The sequence below is a fragment of the Eutrigla gurnardus genome, assembly GCF_963514095.1.
Source record: "Eutrigla gurnardus genome assembly, chromosome: 4".
Taxonomy (NCBI): domain Eukaryota; kingdom Metazoa; phylum Chordata; class Actinopteri; order Perciformes; family Triglidae; genus Eutrigla; species Eutrigla gurnardus.
Genome location: NC_139918.1, coordinates 27955809 through 27976112, shown reverse-complemented (window position 1 = coordinate 27976112; position 20304 = coordinate 27955809). Strand labels below are relative to the sequence as shown.

At 37.1% G+C, this 20304-nt stretch overlaps 5 protein-coding genes across 5 annotated transcripts; 4 read left to right on the top strand and 1 right to left on the bottom strand.

The window, feature by feature from the left end:
- Positions 1–36: 36 nt before the first annotated feature.
- LOC311012247 (solute carrier family 22 member 13-like) lies at positions 37–6390 on the top strand. The gene is made up of 4 exons (XM_084007628.1): positions 37–100; positions 333–539; positions 658–712; positions 5827–6390. The coding sequence occupies exons 1-3, from the start codon at positions 72–74 to the stop codon at positions 710–712; spliced, it is 291 nt and encodes a 96-aa protein (XP_083863754.1). The 5' UTR covers positions 37–71; the 3' UTR covers positions 5827–6390.
- LOC311011789 (solute carrier family 22 member 14-like) lies at positions 1717–3697 on the top strand (the record flags this gene model as incomplete). The annotated part of the gene is given in 6 exon segments (XM_084006917.1): positions 1717–2091; positions 2172–2275; positions 2818–2972; positions 3291–3361; positions 3365–3459; positions 3547–3697. Coding segments are annotated over 6 exon segments (951 nt in total).
- LOC311012246 (solute carrier family 22 member 13-like) lies at positions 4737–5920 on the top strand. The gene is made up of 4 exons (XM_084007627.1): positions 4737–4800; positions 5041–5247; positions 5354–5538; positions 5793–5920. Exons 1-3 carry the CDS (start codon positions 4772–4774, stop codon positions 5406–5408), a joined length of 291 nt encoding a protein of 96 aa, XP_083863753.1. The 5' UTR covers positions 4737–4771; the 3' UTR covers positions 5409–5538; positions 5793–5920.
- Positions 6391–11374: 4984 nt separating the features above from the next.
- LOC311011788 (solute carrier family 22 member 13-like) lies at positions 11375–15265 on the top strand. Its single transcript, XM_084006916.1, has 10 exons — positions 11375–11916; positions 11996–12099; positions 12858–13012; positions 13311–13479; positions 13570–13690; positions 13817–13911; positions 14133–14347; positions 14426–14534; positions 14891–15097; positions 15200–15265. Exons 1-10 carry the CDS (start codon positions 11542–11544, stop codon positions 15249–15251), a joined length of 1602 nt encoding a protein of 533 aa, XP_083863042.1. The 5' UTR covers positions 11375–11541; the 3' UTR covers positions 15252–15265.
- Positions 15266–15675: 410 nt separating this feature from the next.
- Positions 15676–20201, bottom strand: LOC311012753 (uncharacterized protein). Its single transcript, XM_084008388.1, has 3 exons — positions 19889–20201; positions 18785–19652; positions 15676–18718 (listed from the first exon to the last, which is right to left on the bottom strand). Exons 1-3 carry the CDS (start codon positions 19963–19965, stop codon positions 16520–16522), a joined length of 3144 nt encoding a protein of 1047 aa, XP_083864514.1. The 5' UTR covers positions 19966–20201; the 3' UTR covers positions 15676–16519.
- Positions 20202–20304: the final 103 nt, after the last annotated feature.

Genomic DNA, 20304 nt, shown 5'->3' with positions numbered 1-20304 from the left:
TTGCTGTTACATGTTTAGCTATCACAGCTCGTTTTTTCCTGACCTGGGCTGGTGCTGTATGTGGTGTCTACATGCAGGAGTTGTTTCCCACATCTGTTAGGTAGATGTTCACAGTTTATATTTTTGTCTTTTTGTGCAAACTTTCATGACCAGGGCGAAGCAGCATTTAAAAATACAGTAAATCACTTCATTAGCCTGCTCAGTGCCTTGACTAATTACAAGTGAAAGGTTAATACATTGAGTGTTTAAACACACTAAGAGTTAGCAAATTGGTTGTTAGCTATTTGATCAATATGTGGAAGTGTTATAACTGTTATAATGCCCCCTTTCAGACAAACAGCCACAGCTTTAGGATCCATGTCAGGGAGAGTAGGTGCATTACTAGCTCCACTGCTCAACCTGCTGGCCGTGTACCACTGGGTCATACCCACCACGGTCTACAGCAGCCTGACACTGGCCAGTGGAGCTCTCTGCTTCCTGCTTCCCGAGACCAGGAGGAGAGAGCTTCCTGAATCAGCCGATGAGGCCGAGGACAACAGGTGAATATGCTCCATCATATTTATCACTAGACAATTCTCTTATATGTCCTCCTTTCATCAAGGATAGATCTTAGTTGTGCATCTGAATCTGTTTTTTTTCCTGAAATTTGTCTTTCAGAAAGGACGCCTCCACAAGGACAGAAAGTCTCAATCAACAGTCAACCAAGTTATAGGTTATTCTTTAGAAATGCGTAATGTATTTGCAATACATCATACAATACATCACTCATCAGTAGTGCACACCTTCCTTCCATGGGGTCCCATGTTAAGCATTGGGTACAAGATCATTAACATGTTGAAACAATACTATTACTACATCACTGATGTAGTGATAGTTTTGTATGTCGAAAAAAGTCATAGTATAGATGTCGTAAAACGTCACGAATAAGTCGTAGTATAGCATATCGAAAAAAAAAATCATAGTATAGTATGTCGGAAAAAGTCCTGAAAAAAGTCCTAGAATAGTATACCGAAAAAAGTCCAGAAAAAAGTCACAAAATGATTTAAAGTATAGTTGTGTCCAAAAAAGTAATGAAAAAAATCATATTATGTTGAAAAAAGTCACCCGCTAAGATCAGACTGTCAGCATTTAATTCTATTGTTGTTTTAACTGCTGTTCAAAAAAACACTTTGTAACCTTAATAAGAATAGTGCTTTACTATAATTATTGTTGCAACCTGAGCTCCCCATTGACAATCTGTTGCAGACCTTAAAACTCATCTGTTCAGACTGCACCGTGGTGAATTAAAAACATTTAAATCAGTCTTTGTCTCTTATTGTGGTGACATGTAGCACTTGAAGCAACTCAGCGTATCTGCTAACTTGATCTACTTGAATGATTTGTTAAATTTTGGTGATGTAACATAATTGAAAGTCACTTTGGATAAAAGTGTCAGTTAAAAATGCATATATTGCCTTAAAATGGGAGACAAACAAATAAATGAATGTGGTCAACTATGTGCATAATTAACAATTCGTTTGACTCTTTGATGACGTACTAATAACTTCTTGAGTCATAGTATAGTATTTGTTAAAAAGGTCAGACCTTCAATCAGATCATTTACCTTGTGTTCTTGTATATAGTTCTGTTAGGTTAAACATTGATGGATATTGGTAAAACCTGTGGTGCCTTCTAAAGGAGATAAAAGGAGCTCAACATAAAGGAGATAACATCAACATGGCTGATTTCGGAGAGATCCTGAGATACATCGGAGAATTTGGATTATTCCAGCAGCTCAATCTGTTTGCACTTTGCTTTCCATATTTCCTCCAGTCTTTCCTTTTTGCAAGTTTTCTTTTTCTCCAGTCTGATCCGGATCGACACTGTAACACGGACTGGATCCTTGAGGCCGACTCTTACCTGACCACTGAGGAGCAGCTGAACCTGACTCTGCCCCGGGAGGACGATGGGACCTTCAGCAGGTGTCGCATGTTTGTCCCCGTGGACTGGGACATCGGTGCCATTAGGGAGTACGGACTCAACGAGACCACGGGGTGCCAGACCGGATGGGTGTACAACGACACGCTGTACGAGGCCACCATAGTCACCGATGTAAGTCACGAGACAAGTATTACAAATAAATGCAAACATTAATAATTTGCCTTCATGGAACTCTGTTCTTTTTTTAACAGTTTGATCTCGTTTGTGGAAACGCCAACTTTGTCAAAATGATACAAGCAGTGTTCATGGCTGGTGTTCTTGTTGGTACACTCATATTTGGTCCTTTTGCTGAATCGTAAGTATTTCATACAGGAATGAATTGTGGGCTTTTTTGACTATGAAGTGAAGAAAGAAAATGCAATTTGGTAAGATTCGTACCATCTAAAATTACAGCAAATTTATGCTTCCACAAATACAAAGAAAAAACAAATATGTGTGATCTGGTTATATGTTGATACCAGAAAAAAGAATTCTTTGTATTTTATATCAAATCTGCTACATTATGTTCCACCTGACTATTCTGTTTAACTCGGTCACCATACAGAAGCTACATACTCTTGTTCCAGCTCTATTTTAACTCTAAAACGATTGTAATCTTCACATAGACATTTCATCTGGCAGTTTGGGGACCAGATAGGAGGCGAGTCCCCACAATATGATGAAATCTACTCGAGACAAACACAAATACCTAAAAATGCAGCATTGTGATACTGACTGTTGTGTTGCATTGACTGGGTGAACATAATGTTAGAGTGTTTGTTTACATTGATGCCAAACAATATGATTGATACCATCTACCAGTATCTGTAGAACTTTGTCCATCTCTTTCTGTTGCAGGTTTGGTCGCAAGCGAGCAACTCAAATTCCAGCAGTTGCAATAACCATATTTATTGTAACAACAGCGTTAAGCCCCAATGTTTACTTATATTTAGTATCTCAATTCTTGGTGGGAATCGGAGCTGGAGGATATCGAATCAACTGTATAATACTGGGTATGTATACTGAATTTATACATATTTATTATGAGAAACTCACACAAAGGCTGTTTGTATTGGAAAATGACAGTTGCCATCTTTGTTGCATGAAAAAGAAGCTGTAAAGAAGGGATTGTCTGATCTTACGTAGCCAATGTTAGCATGTCTGGCTAATCAGCTTACCACCACAGATCGAACAAAATCAAACAGTATTTTTGATCGTAGTTTATATATTTTCTGATTTGTCTGATCATTTGAGTTGTTTTTCAATAAGACCTTTAAATCTTTCGCCACCATTGATTTTACAACCAATGTTTTTCATTTTCCCGATTGCAGCCACTGAGTGGATCGGGCCAACCAAGAGATCATGGGGATTTTGCATGGCTCAGCTGTTTTCTGCAGTGGGATAGTGTATCCTCGCCGGTGTGATTTACGGCATCCGAAACTGGAGACTGGCTCAACTAGTAACTGTGGCCCCATTTGCAGTTATCAGTATCTACATATGGTGTGCATGAACATTTTTTAAATTTTCTTTTATTGTTTGACTTGTAAGTTACTGTTGTTAAAGAGCCACTGTCCTTGTTTCTACCAGGTTCATTCCTGAGTCGGCCAGATGGCTGTTAAGCAGAGGAAGGACAGAAGAGGCCAAACAGCTGATTGTCAAGGCAGCAGCCATCAACAAACGCACTGTTCCAGACTCTCTGTTGGACAACGTACTGAAACTTAAAGCTTGTGTGACATGAATCCAACAAGAATAACAGGATAAAAATATATGACTAATTTATAAAACTTGGAAAGATATTTAAAAAATAATAAATACATATTTATTATGTATGTATCATTTGTGTAGACTATTAATTTCAGTGGATATTAATACTTATTTTGATTCAAATTCCATTGCCTACTCATCAGTTGCATTTTTATTTTTCATTTGATACTAATTTAATTGCTTATTAATATATCAAATCACTTTTTTCAAGCTGATTTAATTGTGTAGTTAATCATTTTTTGGTCAATTTTAGTTCAATGATTCCGTTCTTTTTTTTCTTTTTTGTTTTGTTAACGATTAATTCATCTTGAAAAAGCTGTTACTATTAGTATGAGTTTAGTTTTTTTTTTTTAGTTTTTTTTTTTACTTATTCTCAGTTAAATATGAAGTGCCTCTTATTGAAAGGTAATAATTTACTATAATAAAATAGTAATACATTATAATAATTTTTCCTGCAGATTGAAATGAAAGATCCCGTGCACAAAGGAGGTATACTAATTATTCTCAGATCGCCTCGCCTGACCAAATATTTCTTCATTATATTATTGGGATGGTAGGTTGAAATATAAATTTAAAAAAAATATTGTGATGTAGAAGACATTCATTATATTTGTATCGTTCATGTTCAATTAGCCAAGTTTTAATGCAGGACATCTTCTGTTTCTTGAGGTTTTCATCGAACCTCGCCTTCTACAACCTGTACTTTAATATGGAAAACTTCGGCATGAACGTCTTCTTGACACAGGCGTTGTTTGGTGCTATTGAAATACCAGCTATTTTATCCGCCATGTGGCTGATGGAGGTTTGTGGAAGAAGACTTTCACTCATATCAACACTTCTCATAGGAGGCGTCTCTTGCATATTTATTCCTGCTGTTCCTCAAGGTAAACCATTTGACTTTGTAAGCAAAATGACAATTCAGTTTATGTGAAGTTTAATGTTTTTTTGTTGTTTTTATATCTTCTCAGGGTATGCTATTGCTGTTACATGTTTAGCTATCACAGCTCGTTTTTTCCTGACCTGGGCTGGTGCTGTATGTGGTGTCTACATGCAGGAGTTGTTTCCCACATCTGTTAGGTAGATGTTCACAGTTTATATTTTTGTCTTTTTGTGCAAACTTTCATGACCAGGGCGAAGCAGCATTTAAAAATACAGTAAATTACTTCATTAGCCTGCTCAGTGCCTTGACAAATTACAAGTGAAAGGTCAATACATTGAGTGTTTAAACACACTAAGAGTAAGCAAATTGGTTGTTAGCTATTTGATCAATATGTGGAAGTGTTATAACTGTTATAATGCCCCCTTTCCCCCTTTCAGACAAACAGCCACAGCTTTAGGATCCATGTCAGGGAGAGTAGGTGCATTACTAGCTCCACTGCTCAACCTGCTGGCCGTGTACCACTGGGTCATACCCACCACGGTCTACAGCAGCCTGACACTGGCCAGTGGAGCTCTCTGCTTCCTGCTTCCCGAGACCAGGAGGAGAGAGCTTCCTGAATCAGCCGATGAGGCCGAGGAAAACAGGTGAATATGCTCCATCATAATTATCACTAGACAATTCTCTTACATGTCCTCCTTTCATCAAGGATAGATCTTAGTTGTGCATCTGAATCCGTCCTTTGTCTTTCAGAAATGACGCCCCCACAAGGACAGAAGGTCTCAATCAACAGTCAACCAAGTTATAGGTTATTCTTTAAAACTGTGTAATACATTTGTTTCACTCATAGTATTGTATGCCGAAAAAAGTCACAAAAAAGGCATAGTATTCTATGGTTGATCAGTTAGTATAGCATGTTGAAAAAAGTCACTAAACAAGTCATGAATATCATTTTGGGCCCTAGTTTTGTGGCGCAGGGCGGTGCAGGGTGGCGGAGCCGGCGTAATGCAAGTTTCGACCCGCGCAGCCTTGCGCATGGTCAGTTTGGCAGTTTGGTGGATCGCCTGCGCCAAGATGGGTGTGGCGGCGAAGCAGGGGGAGGCGTCACAGATTCAGCTTGGCGTAGCGGAAGTTTCGTGGCAAAAAGCCTCGCCGAGACTGCGCGCTGACTACGCCTAGTCTACGAAACTAGGGCCCTTTGTGTTTCCTGTTCCATAACCATCTAGCGTATCTCTCCGAAACATCAGGAGGTAGCTAAGGGAGTGTCATACTCCGTTGTCCGCCTCCACAGTCTACTCTCAACACTGGTGACCTCACAACAACAAGGATTCAAACTCACTGCAGCCACCATCTTGACCAGGAACCTAACAACCACGTCACCATGCCATTCACAATTACCGCTTATTTAACTCTGTCACAGGAAACTCTAAAGTAAATGCATCAGGACTGAACCAACAACCTTTGGTCTTCAGATCAGTCTTCTGTCGACCTGAGCTTTTCTGATGCTGCTATACTTTCATCACATATTTGTCATTTTGGGTTTGTGAAACAGAGCTGGGATTTGATCATTAAGTTAGAGCCTCAGACTGGGGAACACTCTACCTACTGAGATCAGACTGTCATCATTTCATTCTATTGTTGTTTTAACTGCTGTTTTTTTAATTTTTGAAAAAAAACCTTAATAAGAATAGTGCTATATAAAGTTTACTGTAATTATTGTTGTTGCAACCTGTTGACCCCATCTGACTCCCCATCTATTGCAGACCTAAAACTCATCTGTTGTGATTGCACCGTGGTGAATTAAAAACATTCAAATCAGTCTTTGTCTCTTATTGTTGTGAAATGTAGCACTTGAAGCAGCTCAGTGTATCTGCTGAAGTTGATCTACTTGAATGATTTGTTAAATTTTGGTGAATTGTATCCACAGTTAAATGTACATATTGAAAGTCACTTTGGACAAATGTGTCAAATGACTGGAATGTAATGGTGCTACTAATTATTTAGTAATGATTAGTCAAAAGAAGCTACAAAAATACAGAAATCCATTTCATTTTAAACATTTATTAACTCAATGCTGGATCACAACTGGAGTATTACAGCACGAAATGAAAGGAGACAATGCACTCAACAAAGAAAAATATTTCAGTTTTTATTTAGTCAGTTCAGTTTGAAAGGATGTTTCAACACTTGTATAAAGAAAAAAAACTGTCAATGTTAATCATCAGCACAAATGCAGATATTGCTTTAAAAGGGCGAACATTCATCCATCCATTTTCTACCGCTTATCCTGTATTCAGGGTCGCGGGGGGGCTGGAGCCGATCCCAGCTGTCATTGGGCAAAGGCAGGGTACACCCTGGACAGGACGCCAGTCCATCGCAGGGCTGGCGAACAAACAAACATACATGACAAAAAATTCATAGTATAGGTCAGTGTAGAATGTCGAAAAAAATCACAGTATGTCAAAAAAGTCATAAGTAAAAAAGTCATGTAAAAAAAAGTAATATGTAAAAAAGTCATAGAATGTCAAAAAAGTCATGTAGAAAAGTCATAGAATGTCAATTAAGTCATGTAAAAAAAGTCTTAGTATGTCAAAAAAGTCTTATGTAAAAAAAGTCATAGAATGTCAAAAAAGTAATGTGTAAAAAAGTCATAGAATGTCAAAAAAGTAATGTAAAAAAAAGTCATAGAATGTCAAAAAAGTAATGTAAAAAAAGTCATAGAATGTCAAAAAAGTCATGTGAACAAAAGTCATAGAATGTAAAAAAAAGTCATATGTAAAAAAAAGTCTTATGTAAAAAAAGTCATAGAATGTCAAAAAAGTCATGTGAACAAAAGTCATAGAATGTCAAAAAATTCATAGTATAGTATGTTGGAAAAAGTCAGATTAAAGTATGTTGAAAAAAGCCACAAAAAAAACATAGTATAGCATGTCGAAAACAAGTCATAGAATGTCAAAAAAGTCACAATAAGTAAGTCATAGAATGTCAAAAAAGTCATAGAATGTCAAAAAAGTCATGTGAACAAAAGTCATAGAATGTCAAAAAAGTCATATGTAAAAAAAAGTCTTGGTATGTCAAAAAAGTCTTATGTAAAAAAAAGTCATAGAATGTCAAAAAAGTAATATGTAAAAAAAAGTCATAGAATGTCAAAAAATGAATGTGGAAAAAGTCATAGAATGTCAGAAAAGTCATGTGGAAAAAGTCATAGAATGTCAAAAAAGTTATGTGAAAAAAGTCATAGAATGTCAAAAAAGTTATAGTATAGTATGTCGGAAAAAGTCAGATTAAAGTATGTTGAACAAAGCACAAAAAAGCCATAGTATAGCATGTCGAAAAAAAGGCATAGTATGTCGAAAAAAGTCACAATAAGTAAGTCATAGTAAAGTACCGGTATGTCGAAAAAAGACACAAAAAAGACAGTATGTCAAAAAAAAGCCATATGTAAAAAAGTCATAGAAATAAAGTATGTTGAAAAAAGCCACAAAAAAGTCATCCTTTAGTATGACGAAAAAAGTCATAGTATGTCGAAAAAAGTCACGATAAAAAGTCATAGTAAAGTATGTTGAAAAAAGCTGCAGAAAAGTCATAGTATGTCGAATAAAGTCATGATAAAAAAGTCAGTAAAGTATGTCGAAAAAAGTCACACAAAAAAGTAATTGTAAAGAATGTAAAAAAAATAACTAAAAAAGTCAGTATAGAATGTCAGAAAAAGTAACGAAAAAAGTCATAGTAAAGTATGTCGAAAAAAGCCACAAAAAAGTTATAGGATAATATGTCAAAAAAAAATTCATAGTATAGTAGGTCAGTGTAGAATGTCGAAAAAAATCACAGTATGTCAAAAAAGTCATATGTAAAAAAGTCATAGAATGTGAAAAAAGTCATGTAAAAAAAAGTCATAGAATGTCAAAAAAGTAATGTGAAAAAAGTCATAGAATGTCAAAAAAGTCATGTGAAAAAAGTCATAGAATGTCAAAAAAGTCATGTAAAAAAAAGTCATAGAATGTCAAAAAAGTCAAGTGAAAAAAGTCATAGAATGTCAAAAAAGTCATAGTATAGTATGTCGGAAAAAGTCAGATTAAAGTATGTTGAAAAAAGCCACAAAAAAGTCATAGTATAGCATGTCGAAAAAAAGTCATAGAATGTCAAAAAAGTCATGTGAACAAAAGTCATAAAATGTCAAAAAAGTCATGTGAACAAAAGTCATAGAATGTCAAAAAAGTCATATGTAAAAGAAGTCATAGAATGTCAAAAAAGTCATATGTAAAAGAAGTCATAGAATGTCAAAAAAGTCATGTGTAAAAAAGTAATAGAATGTCAAAAAAGTCATGTAAAAAAAAGTCATAGAATGTCAAAAAAGTCATGTAAAAAAAGTAATGTGAAAAAAGTCATAGAATGTAAAAAAAAGTCATGTGAACAAAAGTCATAGAATGTCAAAAAAGTCATAGTATAGTATGTCGGAAAAAGTCAGATTAAAGTATGTTGAAAAAAGCCACAAAAAAGCCATAGTATAGCATGTCGAAAACAAGTCATAGAATGTCAAAAAAGTCATATGTAAAAAAGTCATAGAATGTCAAAAAAGTCATAGAATGTCAAAAAAGTCATGTGAACAAAAGTCATAGAATGTCAAAAAAGTCATATGTAAAAAAAAGTCATATGTAAAAAAAGTCTTATGTAAAAAAAGTCATAGAATGTCAAAAAAGTCATGTGAACAAAAGTCATAGAATGTCAAAAAAGTCATATGTAAAAAAAAAGTCTTGGTATGTCAAAAAAGTCTTATGTAAAAAAAGTCATAGAATCTCAAAAAAGTAATATGTAAAAAAAAGTCATAGAATGTCAAAAAAGTCATGTGGAAAAAGTCATAGAATGTCAAAAAAGTACTGTGAAAAAAGTCATAGAATGTCAAAAAAGTCATAGTATAGTATGTCGGAAAAAGTCAGATTAAAGTATGTTGAACAAAGCCACAAAAAAGCCATAGTATAGCATGTCGAAAAAAAGGCATAGTATGTCGAAAAAAGTCACAATAAGTAAGTCATAGTAAAGTACCGGTATGTCGAAAAAAGACACAAAAAAGACAGTATGTCAAAAAAAAAAGCCATATGTAAAAAAGTCACAGAAATAAAGTATGTTGAAAAAAGCCACAAAAAAGTCATCCTTTAGTATGACGAAAAAAGTCATAGTATGTCGAAAAAAAGTAACGATAAAAAGTCATGGTATGTCAAAAAAAGTAACGAAAAAAAAAAGTCATAGTATAGTATGTCGAAAAAAGCCCCCAAAACACTTATAGGATAATATAAAAAATTCATAGTATGTCTAAAAGGTCAGTGTAGAATGTCGAAAAAGTCTCAGTATGTCGAAAGTCATAAAATGTAAAAAAAAAAAAAAAAGTCATGTAAAAACAACAAAAAAGTCATAGTATGTAAAAAAAAAAAAGTCGTAGTATAGTATGTCGAAAAAAAAGTAATGAAAAAAAAATCATGGTATAGCATGTTGAAAAAAGTGATAATCTCTGGAAGTGTAAATCACACTGAATTACATTATTTGCAATAGTTTCAAGAATTTTATAACAAAGCTAAAGACTAAAGACTGAATTTATGTTGTACATCCCTGAGAGCCGAGAGTCTACAGGCTATAAACCTTCCTCTTCTTCTCGGAAGTCATCCACTGAGGTCACAATATTCAGAAGCGACAAAATAAAAGCGCCCGTCTTAACAAGCAGTTACAAGCGAAAGCTAAAGTAAAAAGACATAAAACAATAATACACTTTAATAGAATGTACATTTACATAGTTAGCATTAACATTGTTGCATTAGTAGCACCAACACGAGCACAATAATAATTTTGGTTCAATACTGGTGACTCGATACTGAGTCTCCCTGCTCTGTATGTTATAGATGTATGTTCTTCTAGCTGTATGCAAAAAATATGTTGCATACAGATATGTTTATCTGTACAAAAAATGTTAAACATGTGATAGAATTAATACTGAATTTTTTTTTTACCTACCTGTTGCCGATGTTTTTGATACTGTTTCTGAATGTATCCCGTCATGTCCGAGTAAAATCCTCCATCACTTCTTCTCTTCTTTTCATGAATGAGATACGTATTTTTAACAATCCCTTTTTACAAACTTTTGAAGACTTGGATGCAGTTCTTGGATTCTCGCTGCAAAAAGCGACCACCTGATTGGTCTAGTGGGAAACACGTGACGGTGTGCCTACGGAAGCCTCATCGTTCATAATCTAAATAAAATAAGATAGAACTATTCATCCCGAAGGAAAGCCAGATGTTACACAAAATGTATATATAATAATGTAGAAATTGACTGAACTTCACTTTACTTGATTGATTTGATCTTTTCTTCACTTTATTTATAACCAATAGCAATGGACTAGTACAAAGTAACCTATAATTATGGAGAACTGTAATCTAACCTCAAAGGTTTATTCAGCCACCAATAAAAATGCAGGCTTTACTGATACTGTCGTCGGTTATTAGGTCGTATCACATGGCTCTGTGAATACCCATTTTCAAATGTTTTTTAGTTTGCCTGGTTTATTGCACACATCACATTGCAGATTGCAGACACGTCTCCACCCAGCATGAATAGTCTTTCTTAAAGTTGACATCTTATTCATTTGATGTTAAGATAACAGTCTTTGGTTCAGTTGAGGTGAAAACAAGAAAACACCTGATGAGCAACGTATTCTTCACCACCGACTTCAGAGAATGGTAAAGTAGTGCACATCAAGGAGTGGGAGAAGAGTAGAGGGGGAAACCACAGAGGCGAAGAGGGAGACGATGGGTGAGAGAGGTGTACACCTGTACAATTATATAAATCACAGGTGCACTAAGTTATAGTTCAGTTAGGTTAATCATTAATGGATAGTGTTAAAACCTGTGGTGCAGTCTTTATAACCAAACATTAAGGAGATAACATCAACATGGCTGATTTCGGAGAGATCCTTAGGAACATCGGAGAATTTGGATTATTCCAGCAGCTCACTCTATTTGCACTTTCCTTTTCAAATTTGATTCAGCCATTCATTTTTGCAAGTTTTCTTTTTCTCCAGTCTGATCCGGATCGACACTGTAACACGGACTGGATCCTTGAGGCCGACTCTAACCTGACCACTGAGGAGCAACTGAACCTGACTCTGCCCCGGGAGGACGATGGGACCTTCAGCAGGTGTCGGATGTTTGTCCCCGTGGACTGGGACGTCGGTGCCATTAGGGAGTACGGACTTAACGAGACCACGGGGTGCCAGACTGGATGGGTGTACCACGACACGCTGTACAAGGCCACCATAGTCACCGATGTGAGTCACGAGGGTAGAAACTGGAGAAATTACTTTTAATGAAATCCTTTCTTCATTAAACATTATTCTTTCTTCACAGTTTGATCTTGTTTGTGACAAAGCTACGTTGGTGGAAATGACACAAGCGGTGTTCATGGCCGGTATTCTTGTTGGTTCTGTCTTATTTGGACCTTTTGCTGAGTCGTAAGTGTATTTCATGTAGTAATTCAACTTTTTTTTTTTTTTTTTTTTACAATTTTACATGTAAGATACAATTTCTACCCAACACAAAATGAATTACTATAGTGGGAAATTGCACTATGCAAATGCATTGCATTTACTTTCCTCACAAAAACTTAAGTGCCATTAAAAGGTGTGTTGTTTGTTATCAACTTTGTGATAATTCCATACAAGTAACAAACAACTTATACAAATACACAACAAATAATGTGCCATGTAACAACACATTGTTCAGACTGTTATGATCGTAAAAAAATACATGTTATATGTAGTATTTTAAAAATTCTTAAATTTTACTTGGGGAACCCTTTAAAAACCCTGACTAAACACTTAATCATCATATTTCTCTTACATCTTAAACTTAACAGTTAGTTAGATTATTTTCAGAGGTAGGAAGTAATAAAGTACAAATACTTTGCCTTGGGACCCGAGTTGAGTATAGAAATACACAAATACACACGTACAAACCGCAAAGTACATAATTGTTAAGACTGTTGTGCTGAAAAGATTTAGTGCACAAAAAGCTGCTGCCCATTTCTAGTGTTGATTAATTTAACCTCTGTCCACATTAAATACCTATTATTTTGTACATAAACTTACCATGTTATTGCTTTGTAGCACAGATGAAATGAGGTGCTTTTCAATTTGGATTAATACATTTCTGTCAGCACCATTAGTTCCTTTAATTCGGTACGTCTTTTTTTCATCCCTTTCTGTTGCAGGTTTGGTCGCAAACGAACAATTCAAACTACAGTGGTTATATTGTTCATATTTAGTATAATAACAGGATTAAGCCCAAATGTCTACTTATACTTACTATCCACATTTATTGTGGGAATTGGAGGTGGAGGATATCGAATCAACTCTATAATACTGGGTATGAACTGTAAACAGCTATAATTGTATCACATTTGGCATCCAGACTTATCAGAAATGTCAGATTATCCAAATCAAGCTAACATGGGACTAATTTAAGATACTTGCATGATAGCAAATTTACAACAATTCTATTATTTTTGGTTTTCCAAATAATGATGATTGAAAATGATCCACAGAATAATTAAAAATATATATATATATATATTTTTATAAAATGTGTTTAAATTATTCTAATATCTTATTATTTTAAAAGCATTACTTAAAAATGTACATATTGTTTATTTTCCTAACTGCAGCCACTGAGTGGATCGGACCGTCCAAAAGATCATTGGGAACTTGCATGATTGAGCTGTTCGGTGCGGTGGGGCAATGCGTCCTCGCCGGTGTGATGTATTTCATCAGAGAATGGAGAGTGGTTCAACTTGTCACAGCAGCTCCAGTTGCAGTGGTTGTTATCTACATATGGTGTGCATTAACCCGTTTTATAGCCTTTTATTGTTTCCATTTGTAAATGATTTTCTGTTTGAACTGAGAATTTCCTTATTGTCCTACCAGGTTTATTCCGGAGTCGGCAAGATGGCTGTTAAGCAGAGGAAGGACAGAAGAGGCTAAACAGCTGATTGTCAAGGCGGCAGCCATCAACAAACACACTGTTCCAGACTCTCTATTGGACAATGTGCTGAACCACCATCATTTATTTTCTCTAAATTATTGCGCTGCTTTAAAGTATTTGCTACTACTTTTACCCCAGGAAACTATTTATGCAACTCAATATCAAAACGCAGTTTTATTTCTGTTACAGATTGCTGTGAAAGATGTCAGAAGGAAAGGAGGCATTAAATTGATTTTCAGATCACATGTACTGACTAAATATTTCGTCATCATAACATTGGTATGGTAAGTTGAAATTTTCATGAGCTCTATCAACTTCTTAAAATGGCCCTAATCTAATATTGTCGTATTTGGCCAGTTGGGAGGTCATTTGATGCAGAAATGGAGATAAAGTGACCAAATTCCAACGCAACAAGGCTCTATGTTAATGATGCAACATAATGTCTGACATTCAGGGTCTTGCCCTACACATGAATGATGTGTTTTCTTCCCGTCTTTCAACTCAGGTTTTCACTGAACATATCAATTCTAAGCCTGTACTTAAATATGGGGAACTTTGGCTTGGATATATTTGTGACACAGTTCTTGTTCGGTGCTACTGAAATAGTAGCTCATATACTGTGTATATGGCTGCTGGAGGTTTTTGGCAGAAAAAGATTATTTTTAGCAACAGTTCTGACCGGAGGACTCTGTTGCATACTTGTCATATCGGTTCCTCAAGGTAATCCCCACGAAACACTATATAAAAATGATTTTGTCCCGTTTGTCTGGTTCTCAAATTGTTATCTTTTTTTTTCAGAATATGCCATTGCTGTTACGTCCTTAGCCGTCACATCACGTTTTTTCCTGATCTGGGCTGGTACTATATGCAATGTTTATGTCCAGGAGTTGTTTCCAACATCTGTTAGGTAGGTGTTCACAGAGAGAAGGAGCTTTTAAGATGTACTAAAAGGTTTGTATTAACCTGCTTAGGTGTCCAATGAATGGCTCGACACATTGGGCAATAGGTAGCCTACGGAAAGGTTAACGCAGACCCGGGTTCGGGTCAGCCATCTGTGTGAAGTTTGCATGTTCTCCCTGTGTCAGCAACATAGCAGAAGTGTACCTTTTTAGTTTTTTCTTGCTTTTATTTGGCTTCACTGTTTGGGGATCCTGTGTCTGCTATGTCTTTTCTGCCAAAGTTAACTTTGTTTTTAAAAAGGTGCTACACAAAATTTGCTATTTGACCCAACTGTGGAAATGTCTTCTATTTTTCCCCTTTCAGACAAACAGCCACAGCTTTAGGATCCATATCAGCAAGATTAGGTGGATTACTAGCTCCACTTCTAAACCTGCTGGCCGTGTACCACTGGTTCATACCCAACACAATCTACAGCACCTTGACACTGGCCAGTGGAGCTCTCTGCTTCCTGCTTCCTGAGACCAGGAGGACAGAGCTTCCTGAATCAGTCGATGAGGTTGAGAACAACAGGTGACTTTCGCAAATATGTTCCATCACCTTATGTCATTAGACAAGTTCATCTCTTACATTACATCATTTGCTCCCTGATATCTCTCATCCTTTGTCTTTCAGAAAGGGGACCAAAGCAGACACAGTCAGTTGTTCAAATTCAACCAAGCTGTAAACGTGTTTAAAGCCCAAAACCTTCATCATATTCACTTCATCATGTAAACCGCAAAAGCAGCCGAAGAAGTATGAAGTGGTGCAGTGGTGTAAGGTCTTGTATCATTTGCTTTTGTTGTGTAATTCTACTGACTACATTTGTCATAAAGCTTATGAATGAACTACATTGTTTTTAGTGGGGTTTTCTTTTATTCTGAGAATACGCTTTACATGTAAATGCAATAAAACCACATGTATAGGTATAAATATAGTCACATTGTTGGTTTATTGTTTGTAAACACAGCATTCATAAAATGTGCCCCTCCCCCCCCAGTTAAACCAGAATTAATGAAGAGAGAGGCCAGCGTTTGTTAGAACAAATCTGTGAACCACAAGAGATGGTGCTGGGTAGCAGAAAACCACATAACTTTAAAGAAAACAGTTCAGTCAGCAATGTCATTATATGTAGCGGTATCATTTATTTATATGTAAATTAGCTTTATATCAGAACAGAAGTTCTCTCAAACCACGTTTAAAGCAGGTCTAGACCCAACAAATTAAATGACAGGAATCTGAAGACTGTTTGCAAATGTCCTGTATGTGATGTACTGTATGCACACTGTACATGCTCCAAAATGTCTTCTTAGAATTTAAAATTACTCAATTATAGATTGTAAAATTACAAATCAATTTGTTGAAATGATGACCAACAACTTGAGCAGGAGTGTAGTATGAACTATACAAGATGCTGTCATACATTTAGTTCAACTTCAAGGGGGAATTAAAGAAAACTGCCTCAGTGCCTAAGAGTTGTCATTTAATAAGGCTACAAGTTCATCAATCAGTAGGAAACAGCATTTTCATATCAGAATATTTGGTTTTATTTTCTAGAATGTATACAGAAATTTCACAGACCAATTAAACATTTGATTGAACACTGATTTTATTAGCTATTTATCCATGTGAAATAACTGTGAAATATAAAGCTATTCTGCAAACATTACATTCTTTGCTTCTTTGTTTAAACTTTGAAAGAAAACCGTATCCATGTCATTCAATGCATTGATTTCGGAGCCCTAATGTAAAGACACATGCTGAATTTACTTGCACTTACATTTATGTTACAGATTGTGTTTGATACACGTTTCTAAATAAAATACAACGGTAAATGAAAGCGATATTGCTTGTGCTTTTTAACTTATTAAATGTGAAGTGTTTATGAACATCTTAATGTATTATTTTTGCACATTCCAACTTTGTGTATCACATCATGTAAACGCGGTCCTGCTTTTACCCGAGCAAATCATTCATCCAGCTGTTTGTGACAGTGCTTCCTGCTGTTTGCTCAGTGCCGTTGTTATCAGTCACCAAAAGACTGTCCACAAATGGATTTACATCACTCGGCTCTGACACGGCCAGCAACTGTGGTTCTGATGCAAAGATGTCATCAGTAAAAACACCTGTCTGAGGTGAAGGAGCAACGGTGGATGTATCTGAAATGAGTAACTCATTCAGTGAGTTAGAAGGTGCCGGGGTGGATGGCAGTGTCGTAAACGCATCACTAGATCCGAAGATGTCATTAGCAAAAAGATCCATCTGAGCTGAAGGAACAACGGTGGATGCATCTGAAATGAGTAACTCATTCAGTGAGTTAGAAGGTGCCGGGGTGGATGGCAGTGCCGTAAACGCATCACTAGATCCGAAGATGTCATTAGCAAGAAGATCAGTCTGAGCTGAAGGAGCAACGGTGGATGCATCTGAAATAAGTAACTCATTCAGTGAGTTAGAAGGTGCCAGGGTGGATTGCAGTGCCGTGAATGCATCACTAGATCGGAAGATGTCGTCAGCCAAAAGACCCATCTGAGCTGGAGGAGCAGCAGTGGATGTATCTGAAACCAGTAACTCATTCAGTGAGTTAGAAGGTGCCGGGGTGGATGGAAGCCCCGTAAACGCATCACCAAATCCGAGGATGTCATCGGGAAAGGAAGATGGTTGGTTTGACGAAGCATCAGCTCCTCCTTGTTGAGGAGTGATCAGTGCATCGCTTGAGCTGAAAAAGTCTCTTGTCTGGCCGTTTGTACCAAAAGGACTTGTGGTTTGATCCTCATTGTGGTTTAGGGGTGCCGAGGCAGGGGCAATAAGCTGATCTGTGAGGCTAAGCGCCACGTCTTCCTCAGTTGATATCGGGTGAGCGTCGAACAGGCTACAGCTATCAATGGGGGCAGCTTCGGGCATGGATGTGTCACTGAAGGGAGATAAAAATGCATCAGCGGGGGTGTTCATGAATACGTCCGCACCAAAAAGATCACAGGAATCTTCAGGAAGTTCATGGTGGAGGTGAATGTCTCTTCCTCCATCGTCCAATGCGAGCACTTCATTTAGCATTTGAGCAGATTCATCAGTATTGATCTGAATAGGCAAAAGGTCATCAGGGGCTGAACAGCTACTGTGCCCAAAAATATCATAAAATGAAGCACTCAAACGTTCATCACCACTTTTCTCAACTATTACGTTACCGAATGACTGTTCAGATGCTTGGCTCACCGGTTCTATCGTATTGGGGAGATCTTCACACTGAGCTTGTCCAGGATCAGTTTCAGACAGGCCTGTAGACTCTTTGCCGCTTTGTAAATCTAATTCATGATCATCATTTTGTCCTGGAGCTGTTTGGTCATCTCCTGTTTCACTTGTTGAAGCCTTGAGCAGGTTGGTTGGCTCTGTGGATTTGCTTGCAGCTTCACTTATGTTACTCTCCATTGTATTGGGCTCAGCAGAATGCGACTTTTCCTTTATATGCTCTCCTGCTTGTAGTTCCTGAGGTGGTACTCGAGACATGTCGTCCTCCTTTTGCATCTCTTCTGTAGCGGCCTCCTTTACCTCCTCTGTCTTTTTGTCATTATCACACGTTTTGTAATTTCTCTCATTTTTCACAGCCGGTTTTGTAGCGTCCTCAGCCTTCTCCGAGGATGACTGAAACAGTCTTCCTAAGAGTCCACCACTAGGCTTGGCATCTGGTTTCTTGGCATCTTTTGGTTCAGCCTTGTCCGTTTTGTCATTTCCACCTGATGTGAAGAGCTTGGACAAAGGACTCTTTCCTTTGGACCAGGATCCCAGTTTGACTTTTGTCTTTTCAGGCTGTTTTACAGAACCCTTCAGAGAATTTGTTCTCCGAACAGGCTTCTTCTGACTACTGCAGTTTTCATGGTCTTGAAGTAACTCAGTCTTTTCAACTTGATTTTTGTTCCCCTCAGGACTGGTCTTCTCTCTGGTCGTATGTTCTGCAGGACTGTGTGGAGTCCTTGAACTGTCTGATTCAGACAGGTTGTCAGAGTTTCCTGGGATGAAAGGAGATAGCTCAAACGGCTCCTGGTGTTTCACAACTTCTTCAGTTGAATTAAATGTTTCAGTGAAAGTATCAAGTGATTCCTGAACTTCGTCTACAGTTCCATTCGGAGCTGTTACCTCAGTATGTGTGACTTCTTGACTGCTCTCCATTTCAGACTCTTGGTTTGACAAACTGCTTGTTTCTCCATTATATTTGGCGATAAATAAAACCTCGCTTTCACGCTTTCCCTTGCTGAACTCAAACGACAAATGATCAAAGTCATTTTTGTCAACGACATCTTTTATATCATCGGATTTATTGACTTCCTTTTGGTCTAAACGCTGTGTGCTGTGCTCTTCAACTTTGGCTCCCGTGGTCAGTTGGGAGGACGGGTCATGCTGACCAACATTAGGAGCAAAACGTACAGACTTCCGAACTTTATTCAGATGAGTGTCCAGCCGGTTAGATGTAGGGTTTGTTTTTGAAGTGGGTGCCACATTTTTCTGTCCAAACTTCTGGTTTGCGACAGAAATACCCTTTTCTACAGAGGGTGAATAAAAGTTCAGCCCTGTTGAGGAGATGTTGTCTTTGGTTGGATAGGTATGGCGTTTAGTTTCCTCTGACAGCAACGTCTTCACTTTATCTTTCATTTCTCCACCATGGTTGATCTTTAATCGGTTGTTGTCACCTTTGTGATGCTCTGGAGTAGACGCTTTGCCAATGTCAGATATCTTATTTGTCACATATGTTCGCTGTGGCAGATTAACCCCAGTTCTCTTCTTCTCTGGTGGCCAGCTCACTTTTAGTTTGCCCTTAACATCAGCACTGCCATCGCATCCCATTTCTCTCACAGACACCTTTTTAACAAACACACCAGCAGAGGATGCTCTGGAGCCGTCAGATGTGTTTGAATTTCCTTTTTTCATTTTGGGAGCAGACACAGCAGCCGGCTCATCTACGTCTTTACTTTTCTGAAGCCAGCGGTCTTTATGTTGCTTGTGCCCAAATCCTTCATCATAGTTTCCTGTTCTTTTAAAAAGCTGTTGGTAGTGAGAAACGCAGTAGAACTCTCCATTAAGAGACGAATAGTTGTAGATGCTGCGATAAAGTAAAAGAAAGTCTTTTGTAATATATTTAATATATTTAACATTTATCATATAAATTATTCGTGCGAGATCAGCTGCAAATGATTTCAGTGCATTGGAGATTTGCAATTATCATGATGTAATTTTTAAAATTCTCATCCTAGTCATTTATATTATTAATTAGGGTGAATATTTTTTTTTATAACTGTTGATTTAGTTCATTTTCATCGTACTGAAAAAATATCTTACCTGAGCTTCTTCTTACAATGTTTACAGCAGAAACACTTGTTGTGCAGGGTAAGTTTATTGGCCACCATTTTTTCCATTGGATAGACGGGTGTCAAACAGGCGGAACACAAATCCTTGGCAGGTGAATCGAACTATGATGATAAAACAAATTCAGTTTAAATTATTTTATGTTAAACATTTAATTTTTTTCCTTTCTGCCTTTTTATTTACAAAACATGATGTCTTTACTGGAATTATTTATTATAGTTTTTCGAACAAAGGCTGACAACACAGTCACACTGTGCTGATTTCACCCTAGTGGCCAGCTTTGCACACTGTTGCAACTCAAAGTCAGGCAACTGCTGGATAGATTAGTGCAGCTACGCTGAATATCAACGAATATCACACCAATCCCGACGAATCATCAGGTAGAGACA